Source organism: Empidonax traillii, unplaced genomic scaffold (genome assembly GCF_003031625.1).
Source record: "Empidonax traillii isolate 1590-97213 ecotype Southwest subspecies unplaced genomic scaffold, ASM303162v1 scaffold1146:size291564, whole genome shotgun sequence".
Classification (NCBI taxonomy): domain Eukaryota; kingdom Metazoa; phylum Chordata; class Aves; order Passeriformes; family Tyrannidae; genus Empidonax; species Empidonax traillii.
In genome coordinates, this window is record NW_020956339.1 from 273,172 (window position 1) to 284,040 (window position 10,869).

Here is a 10,869-nt window from a genome sequence, read left to right on the forward strand (position 1 = left end):
AACTTATTTAAAACAAACGTTTTGATAATGGTACTGAATGTATTTAACAAAAAATAAATTTCTTCAGTTCTTCTAAAAGAGCATATAATTTTCCAGAGAAGATGGATTGTTAATCTGATTTGACCACAGATCTTTACTTCACAGGAAATATTAAAGATTTTATTTCAAGCTAAACAAGATAACTGTGCAAGCTTTCAAGTAAGTTTAATGTTACCGGTTAATGGGTTTCAGCATACCCCTTACAGTACCAGTAACTGACCTCTTTTAAGTACTTTACCCCTAATAGTTGGGTTGAGAAGTATCTTGGTGTGGATTCACAGGAGATTGCTAACTACCTCATTTCTTCACATTAGTGTAATGGAGAGTAATGGCATTCCATGCCATGAAGTAAGCTTTGTCGTCCATATTCTGCTTCACTATTTTTAATCTCTCTTTATTTGAATTATTAAGGATTTGATTTGGCATTACTGAGGTCAGCAATTGCTTTACCTTGAACTCTGTCTCTAATTCAGACCCTGGTAATGCAGTTTGTATTTTTAAAAGGTGGTGCTTAAATATTCTTTTAAATAACTACTACAAAGGTATCTAGACTAAGGGTAGTAAAAAAATAACACCGATATTTTTTATTGTTTTGTACATATTTCATGTGTAGGGAAACAAAGCAGAGGACATCCTATTCAGTGTATTCTGTTATTTTTGTCAAACATGCTTTCGAGAAAGTTTTTTGTTGAAGTGTTTAAAATTTTTATTATTATCTAAATATTCTTATATTTGCTCATTCCTACTCCTGTGATGTCTTTGCAACACTCTTTGCCATCATTGGGTAGTGATTACTCAAGTAGTTAGCCAGAGCTGTTTTCTGCAAAAAGTTTAATTTGTTCTCTCTATTAATTTTCTAATAGGTATTCATTCCCATTTCTATTTAGTGTATTCAATAGGGAATGAATAAAAAAAACTTCCCCAGTAATTAACATAGGACACAGCAGGCTTTCTCTTCTTCAAATTAGTCTTTGACCATAACCAATTCTATTAAAAGGCTAGGGATCTAATGAAAAAAAGGAACAAATGAAACTGTTATTAAAATGGTAATTTTCCCAGTCTTATTTCTCAAGATCGCACTACTTACTGGTCAGGTCTGACAAAGGTTGTTCACGTAATTTCTTTTATGAAGTGTGATTTTTGTTTGGTTTTTTTGTTTGTTTGTATTTTGATTTTGTTTGTTTGTTTTTTCTTACTCCTGTGAGTTATTTTTCAAACTTTCAAACATATCTCCAGAATTTTATTGCCAGTGCTTCATAGCTACCTGGTTAGCTACATGGGAGGCAAGCCTAGGTAAGGTGAGAAAAGAGCATGTAGATGTGCTTCAGACTTTGTTTTGACTAGGAGTTGGAAAGGAGTTCCTGTCAATACACTTGGAAACCAAGCTTTTCATCGGTGGTGGGGACCTACTATTCGTTAGCATTCTTTGTGAATTATCTTTCATCTGCTGTTGGTCAGACTTTAAATCTTGAAGGTATGAAATTCTCACTGTAAGTCACTTTTCTGAAGGCATTGAGACTGTTAGCCGTTGCTGTGTTGCTTTTAGCCTCTCCAGTTCTTTGTGGTTCCTGTTGCCTGAAAATGTGATGCTAGTGTAGCATAGAATTATTTTTAGTAATTAAATAGAGGTTGCATCCAGACCACAGGAGATGTCCTTTAGGCTGCTATTTATAATAAGCACTGCATCTGAAAGAAATCATCAGTAAGTGGCTGACACTGTAAAATGTATTCCTGCTTCTAAAGGGTACTGACTTCAAGCATAATAGTTATGCTATTTGTGAGTGTCTTTTGGCCATCCTATTGCACCTACTCATAAATAAATATGTTTTGTGGATGTAGAAGGGAGATGAGGGAGGTGGGATCTTTTAAATAATTTTTTAATTACAACATGACGTATATTCAGTTTGTCACACAGATAGGTTCTGAGTTACTTAACTTTTCCTTGTCTTGCTGAACTGCTAGATCTGAAAATAAAATATCTGCACAAAAATCAGTTTTAAATATTTTTTGAACAAAATGACTACTTGTATGATCTTAAATGAATCTTTCTTGATAGTATAAAGTGCCTTATGAGTTGATAAGCAGGTTCTGTGTTTCATGTGGACTTTCAATACTATTTGTGTTTCTCTTAGAAATGTTAGAAGTTTTTAACCTTTACTAGAAGAATTAGAAATAAATGTTCAAATTTGTAGTATATTTTCTTTAAGTATAGTTTCAAGATAACTGTGCTGCTTCTTTTTTTGCCATATAAGTATAAATAAAACAAACAAAACACCTCCATTTTTTCAGCTGGCAAAGAGAAAACCCAAAAGTCCAACATGTAAGATGCTGCTTGTTATCCATAATTCACATCCAGAATCCTGTTACCCACTGTAGCAACTGACTTGTAGCTCGATGGGCATCCAGCTGATAGATTTCTATTAGACCTACAGAGGTTGTTCTGTCAAACATAGAGCCAACTTGCTATTTATCTCACGTACAGAAATTGACAACTTCCTTCTACGGGGTTGATAAAGTTGCATAGTCATTGCCAGAGGCTTAAATTGGCATTAAGTGACATTTTTGCTCATAAAATCCATTTCTATTTGCATTAGTCAGTTAAAAAGTATGTGTCTGTTTATATTCTTATAGTGTGTGTTTTTCTCACACTGCATATTAAGCCAGCTCATAGGCTTTAATTTTCCTTTATTGCTCTCTTATTACTGTAAGAAACGTGAAACGTGCCATAATTTTTGGTGGGAGGTAGGTAGGTAGGATTGCAGTCTGTACTCTTAAGAGTCATTTTATACTTTTCTCTTTTTTTCTTAAGCATGGCTGTACATTGCATAGAAGACCAGAACAAACTTCGTTAAGAAGAAAAACTGCATATCCATCCATTCAAAAAAGCAGGGCTTTAGTAAATTGCTAACACTTTATACAGGAGGAATAGTTCCAAAGCAGTCAGATCAGATTTACTTAATATGGTGTAGGAGATAGAAATGATATGTTAAGCCTCTGCTGGGGGTACTCATTTTCATGGTTTTTTGTAACTGGAGAGGACAGGACAGCTATACAGCAGGCACAGCCCTTGCTTTCCTAGTGAGATTGGGACAAACCTTCCTTTCTCCTTGGGGCTTTGCAGGCCTACTGATCAGTTTGCTCAAGTGTAGAGCTGAGCTGTGCTGCCCACCTCAGCTGTGCCAATCATCTATGGGATTGTCCTGCTGCCTTGTAGTCTGTGTGGCAGAGTCAAACTGGTTCCATTTTACACAGCTGGAATCTTCTTTTGGTTCCTTTTGAGCTTATATAAACTACTCTGTCATGTGGCTCTGTCCAGTTCCTTCTTTTATTTCTAAAAGATCTGTGTTGGAACCAGGCCCTTTTAGGATTTATTAGTATTGAGAAGAGTGGAAGGATTACTTCATGTATCTTGGAGGGTGTGCTTTCATCTGTGTTCTCAGTACAGTGTTTACCTTTCTAGCAGTGGTTTAAAGAGTTGCTTGTGATCTGTGATAATCCCTGATGCTTCTCTAAAGATGAGCCAACTCCTTGTTCCACTTCCCATACTTGCATAGCTTTAAGCAGCCATTGTTGCTCCTGTCTTTTATATGGATTTATTTTTCAGAACATTCTCCATTATTTCAAAATAATTTTGAATTCCAGTTCTGCCTTACAACATACTTACATGTTCAGTGAGCTCTCAGTGTGTCTACTGTGGAAAGTGCAGCACCCTTCCTTCACTGCAAAACCTCTCAAATAAAACAATACTTGTTAAATGAAATGCAAGTATGACTGTTGGACCACCTATCTACCTGTGCAGGGGTAACAGTACTGGAGAACATTCCTGAGCAGTCTGGCAGTTCAGGAATGTGTTTTGGTCCCAATGGGTTTCTAATCTGTGTAAAGTTCTTGCTGCTGTATCTGGGAAGATAACCATAGCATCACCATTATCACACAGCATTTGACAGTGTGGACTTAAAGAAAGCCTTTTCCTCACACTGATCATGCAAACAGATTTATCAAGCTACTGTAGTCCTTCTGCTCTTGTACTACTGTGTTAGGTTTGTGTGGACAAGTTTTGGCTTCTGTGAGAAGATGCCAGAAGCTTCTGGTAGAGCCAGTGCCAGCCTATCCAGGACGGACCCGCCCCTGGCCAAGGTTGAGCCAATTAGGAACGGTGGTAACACCTCTGTGATAACTTATTTAAGAAGGAAAAAAGTTATTGCACAGAGAACAGCAGAGTGAGAATATGTGAACAGCTCTGCAGACACCAAGATCGGTGCAGAAGGAGATGAAGGGGATGTTCCAGGTGCCAGAGCTGAGGTTCCCCTGCAGCCCGTGGTGCTGACCATGGTGAGACAGCTGTGTCCCTGCAGCCCATGGAGGTCAATGGAGGTGTAGAGATCCACCTGCAGCCTGTAGAGGAGAGACATGCCAGAGCAGGTGGATGCCCGAAGGAGGCTGTGACCTGTTAAGGTCCTGTTAAGCTTGTGCTATGGGCTAATTACAATAAAAATATGTACACATAATCTTCATCTGTTTTATGAATGCACTGACTTCCTTGCTGAGGAAAAATTGTGTGGGGTCATAACACTAGAAGTAAATGTCATTAAATATTTACAGTTGGTCCCACTATTGGACAAGCTATAGACAAACAGACCTTCAGGTCAGCTGTTGTGTCATCAGTGTAAATGAGTGAACCTCATTTAGTGGGTCATGTGAGCAGGAGAAAATTAGGCTAGTGTTCAGGCAGAGTTAAAGGCCACTTCTATTTCAGTACTGTGGCCCTGCAGGGGTTGTGGCAAATAGCTTCATTCTTGGTGGGGGTATGTTCTAGTTCTGCTCAAACTTGGTTGAGCTGTGATCCAGGAGCCTCTACCTACTATGGAAACAAGATACTGTCAGTCTTGTGATCTGGCAACATTTTACTACTATAGGAAGTCCCAGTTTTCAAGCCAGTATGTTTTTAAGGAGGCCTAAGCTGGAAAAGAAACTCCTGTGAGTAGCGCCTGGTGATTTATCTACTTTCATTTCTGCATCTCCTGAGTTCTTAAAATAACATTTTGTTTGTGATGATTTTGATATCTGGACTGTCTTAACCATTTGCTGTATTAATGCTGCTTTGTGAAGTGGACAAAGTGAGGTTAAAAGAACAGTGTCCTTTGAAAATGCTTTGGATACCACTTAGGTGATGACTGAGCTTTGGCAGGGGCTGCCCAGTGAGGAAATCTGCTCCAGAGCCTTATTGAAGAGCCGTATAATGAAGTGAGGAATTAGGATTTAATGCAGGGGAAATGTGCAATGTGGGTGGGTCATGCAGATGAATTTTGATAGGGTAATGAAAAAGGTTTCTACAGTCACAAAGACTAAAATTGTAGTGGTGGTACTTGCCTGTTAGCAGGCAGGAGAGATGTTAAATCTGATCTAAATCAGTGCTCGTTTTTTCCCCAGATGAAAATGACTACTTAAGAAAGGTTAGAGGATTTATGGGGGTGTCAAAACATATGGCAGATGGGCTGGATTAGGACTCATGAGCATAGTAATCCAAATCCTTTCTGCCAAGCATTACAGAGGATCTCTTCTGCTGCTGGACTGCACTAAATGTACACAGTCAGGTCAGAGGAGCACAGGCTGTCAGGAGGCTCAGAGAAGAGTTACTAGTGAAAGTGCTGGTCTGAGCAGAGTTCATTTTGAAAGCACTTTCTTTGCAGGCAAAAGTCTACTGGGGAACTGTCTATATTATTTAATTTTAATAAATTGCTGGAATGATTTTTATTTTCAAATTGCTTCAATGATTTTCTTCCAAAGCCTGGAAAAAAGTAAAGCCAAAATGTATGCTAAACCTTTCTCATTATCTCTGACTATATCAGCACAGAGGGCTAAAAGCTGTGCAAAAGTCATGAATATTGAGAGAGGAAAAAAGGGAAATGAGTCTTTTTTTTCCTTCTAGGCCAGTGCTGTGTGATATAAAAATAACAAAAAAAAGAAAGAAAAAAAGTCATCCTTTAAATTGTTGTGACATAAGTTTTAAGTGTTAGGGACTGTTTTAATCTTGGTTCTAGACTGAGTCTCCTCTGAAATCTGAAAATTCACAATGGCATGTCAGTGTTACACTGGTTATTGCTAACTGAAGTTAACATGTAGTTAATTAAAAAAAGTTGTAAAGCTACTGACTTTTGAAAAGATCCATGTCTGAAATAGTTTCTGGGGAAGGATGCAAACCATTTGTGGCTGAGGTAACAACAGGATATTTGCGCTTGATTCCTGTAACTAAGCTAAAGAATCCTTCCCCAGTTAACTAGTGCTTCACAGCATGATAAATGTTGGTGTGGAAAACCACCTACTCAGATATCTCTAAGCTCCAGGAGTGAATGCTTCAATATTTCATTCAACAATCATGTAAAATGCTTAAAAATAGTAAAAGAGTTTAGTTAAAGTATGAAACACAATACTGTATATGGATAATTTGTAGTCTTTGTAGAACCAACATGGATGTGAGGATACAGACCTCAGAGATCTTAAATATAAGTTTAAAAGGGAGGCTGCAAATAGTTACTCCAGCAACAAGGATGGATTAGCTCAAAGGTGCAGATTGTTAGCATTTCTAGGTATAGATATGAGAGGCAAACTTTTAATTGTTACTATTTTATGACCTATAGGAAGACCTGAAAGTTTTTAGAAGGTTTCACTATTATCCATGAGGAATGGCATATCTGCCCTAGCATGGTTTTGTCAGAGAACTTTGTAATGTGATCTTTCTCAGCATTTAATTGAAAATTGCAGTGGTTAGGACTTAAGGAAAGTGAGATTTTCTTCCAGTTGATAAGTAAGTATTAACAAAATAAGAAAACAGTCTAATCAGACCATGAAAGCTCACTTCTCATCTGTTAATCAGATTTTATTTCCTTAGTATTTGGGCTATCTTAATTTTTTGAGTGGTATGTAGCCTTCCAGCAAAGACTTGCTCTGAATTTCTAATTCAAACGAAGAAAAATCATCTTTCACTTCCGAGCTTCTTTCTGTCCAAGCAGCCTCTTCTGTCTAAGAGACTCCATAAGAATTTATAAAAGGAAAAAAGTCACATTTAACATTTGAGAGTTGTCTATATGCATGTTTGAAGGAGATAAGTTTGAAAATAATTGAGCCAGAAGGCTGGGCAGAAAAAATTTCATGTAGCAAAATATGACAGGAATGAAAGGACAAGTTGAACCAGGGACATAAGGTTTTACTAAGGGCGTATATGCAAATCCATGAAATCTGAATAATCTTTTTATTCCAAATATAAACTTAGTTGGGAGTTTCAGTGATAACCAGTTTACACAGCTTTATAACATTAAAAGCATTTAAGCAGTTTTGGCAGACATGGATGAAAACGTATGTGCAATGAGTTGCAAAGTATTATCCAGATTACAAATTAAAGTTCTAATAAGCTTTCCAGGGAATGTAGATGAGGGTTTTGATTGATATATTACCAAAACCATGGATTTTTCAAGGTAGAGAGATATACAAAAGCTAATACATCAAACTGGAATTAATATGGCAAATAAAATCTGTGGACCCAGGCTTTATTTCATGTATAATAAGTACCAGTGTTTTTTAGATGTGTCTGATACAAGTGCCTAAATGTTCTCATAATAAATTTGTTTGCTCCCTACTCCATTAGATTCTTCCATATTGCATCAAAATGAAACAAATTAATCTGCCATTTAATATTTTAAACTTCACAAGGAGAAACTCTCTAGAATTTGAAAAGGAATAAATTTCTTCATGATAATTTATAAATGATCATGACTAGACTTAGCATCTTGTTAATAGGACATTAGTAAACTAATGGTAGTAAACTATTAATAATTGACTGAAAATGAAACAGCACAATCATCTGTATTTTGTGATATTTAGGGTTGAGCCCACCCACAAAGGAGAAAAGGGAGCTGTTTTGAGGAAATAAGATAAAACATTCCAATGTGAGGTTCTGCGTCTGAATAACTAAGTAGATATTGAATAACAATGCCAGGAATGTGTAGTATGAGATGGAAAAACCAGTTCTAGTAAAATGAAAAATGATTGACAAATAGTTCCTTCTAATAATGGGGGAAAGATGATCAAAGCACTTACATTGTATCTAGAACTATTTGGTAAATAGGTTCTTTTTTCTTACAAAAGGCGTCTGAGAAATTGAAATATAAAAATGCACATATTTTAGCTTCTAGAGATTCTTTTGCAAAGAGAGAGTAATGTAAACCAGCTTTCATTTAAGGCACCTGTGTAATTGAGAGCAGAACTTACCCAAGAAGCATATCCTGCTGGAAAATGTGGAGTTATTCCATAAATAAGTGGATGTTCTTCAAGTTGCTAGCATGATGACATGGATAGGTGCTCTCATCTGCATGATTCACATAATATTATTTAGATGTGTATGAAAATGTGAAAAGTTTTAAAGCACTTATTTAATATAGTGCACTTGAAGAAAAACACACAATGTATTGTTTGGCTATGAGATCACAGAAATGTTAGGGTTGGACAGGACAGATCATCAAGTTCAACCCCCCTGCCGAGGCAGGGTCCCCTACAACAGGTTGTAAAGGAACATGTCTAGGTGGGTTTTGAATGTCTCTAGAGGGGGGAGACTCCATGACCTTTCTGGGCAGCTTCTTCCAATGCTCTGCCACCCTCAATAACTTCCTCATGTTGAAGTTAAATTTTCTGTGTTTTATTCGAAATAAAGTGCGACTTTCAGTAGTAGGTAGATCTGAAGGCTCCAAACGATCACTGTAGTCAATAGGCAGGAGGTAGGAGACCTAAATATGGAGTCCTCATCTGTTTTCCTCTCTTACCTTCTTGGAAACTTTAATCAGTTCTCTGGTGAAATGCCTTAGGAGAGACTTTCATTAGGGAAAATGGAAATGGAACTTTAAAGCTAGTTAAGGCAATCTGGTGTTTTAGTCACAGCCAGGAACAAAGAAAGGATTTTGGAGGTTATATAGGAACTATTGTAAGATTTAATAAATTCCTCTAAAATAAAGAGTTTTCAAAAGGTTGCACAATTAAATCTTAAGCAAGGACTGACAGCCCTCAGATGTCTGAAGGTTTGACTCAGCTTAAGGCTGATACAGTTTAAATGAAAGAGCCAGTTCTTTTAGTCTGTGGTCAACAGCATACCCCAGCATTTCGTGATCCAAATGTCAGAGAGTAAGATCTATTGTACTTGTTTCTATTACTGAAAAAAGTTGTATCAGATAATTTCTTGATTCATTTTGTGTATAATTTACACAACTAAGTATGCTGTGTTGATTTATGCTATTTTTTTTCTTTTTTCAGAGAAAGAATTTGAGCCTGTTCTTCAGCATTGGTTTATTGACCTCCTGGGGCACTGCACTGCTGGGAGTTCGCTTATACTGGATGGGCAACAAGCCCCCAAGTTTTTCCAACTCTGACAATCCAGCAGCTGACTCAGACAGTTTTCTCACACGTACGCTGACCTTCTTTTACTTGCCAACCAAGAACCTCTGGCTGTTGCTGTGCCCAGATACCCTCAGCTTTGACTGGTCTATGGATGCTGTGCCTCTTCTAAAAGCAGTCAGTGACTGGAGGAATCTACACACTGTGGCCTTCTATGCTGGGCTCCTCCTCCTTGCCTACTTTAGCCTGAAGGGCTCCAGCAATGAGAGAGAATGCAATGGGAGAACTGTAATGAACGGCAAGCAAAATGCTAATGGGCATAGCTGCCACTCAGAAATGGAGTACAAGACACTGGAGGTGAAGTCAAGCTTTGTATCAAAAGAAGAGAATGGCATAAAAAAGCATGAAATTAAGAAACTGCAGCTTCCTTCAACTGAGAACATTGTCATTCTGTCTCTCTCTTTGTTAATAGTGCCCTTTGTTCCTGCCACAAACCTATTTTTCTATGTTGGCTTTGTAATAGCAGAGCGTGTGCTGTATGTTCCTAGTATGGGCTTCTGCCTGCTGGTTACAGTAGGTGTCAGGGCCCTTTATGTCAAAGCCCAAAAGCGCTTTTTGAAGAACTTGGTTTTTTGTTCCACTGCTGCATTAATTATTTTCTATGGACTCAAGACTGTTGTCAGGAATGGGGACTGGCAGAATGAGGAGATGCTGTATAGGTCAGGGATAAAAGTAAACCCTGCTAAAGGTAATTTTTGCTCTTTATGGTGAATGCTTTACTTATTCCAATCTGTCTCTGCATTTGAATTGTCTGATTTTATCAGCTATATCTAAAGAGTATACTTTAAGAAATGTCCTTTCAAATTGCGGTAGTATGTGCATTAGTAAAAAATTAAGAAAAGCAGGAATGTCTTTTGATTAGGTGTTACAAGTTTGTCATTAACATGGAGAAAATGAGACCCTAAGGTAAGAGGATACTTTCTTTTTCACTTATATTAGTTCTGTATTTTGAAATTAAAGCTGCATTATGAGTTTTACAGAACCCACCCTGGTAGTTTTCCATTTGGAATGTGGTGTCTATCATGCTAATGAAGATTTTTCATATGTTCACCAAGTGTTCTGTTTTCTTTAACTAGAAAATACAAGAAACAGTAAAGGACAGCATCAGGGAAGTGCTGTTTCTTTATTTCATCTGATGCAAATAATGTCAATACTACATAATAAAAATGAGGAAATGAGGTCATATAATTCAGCCTAGGAAATGACTGTAGTTCCCCCTGCATACAAGTACTGTAAAGAGTTATTGTCAAATACTTGAGCCTTCCTGTTAATGTATAAATGTCAGCTATTCGTAACATTACCCAACCACGTCTCTCAAAGGTTGTATCTCCGTGGTAATGAAATGTGACCGCAGCTGATGTAAACACATCCAAACAGGCAGTAAACCTGCTA

At 37.4% G+C, this 10,869-nt stretch overlaps 1 protein-coding gene across 1 annotated transcript in view; it reads left to right on the forward strand.

Annotated features, from left to right (window-relative positions):
• The window catches only part of TMTC2 (transmembrane and tetratricopeptide repeat containing 2), a 145,778-nt gene extending 135,522 nt beyond the window's left edge, over nt 1-10,256 (forward strand). Inside the window, exon 3 of the mRNA XM_027905354.1 lies at nt 9,337-10,256. Within this exon, the coding sequence (XP_027761155.1) occupies nt 9,337-10,188 (852 nt within the window). The 3' untranslated portion in view covers nt 10,189-10,256. The remainder of the gene's footprint in view (nt 1-9,336) is intronic.
• The last annotated feature ends 613 nt before the right edge of the window (nt 10,257-10,869 follow it).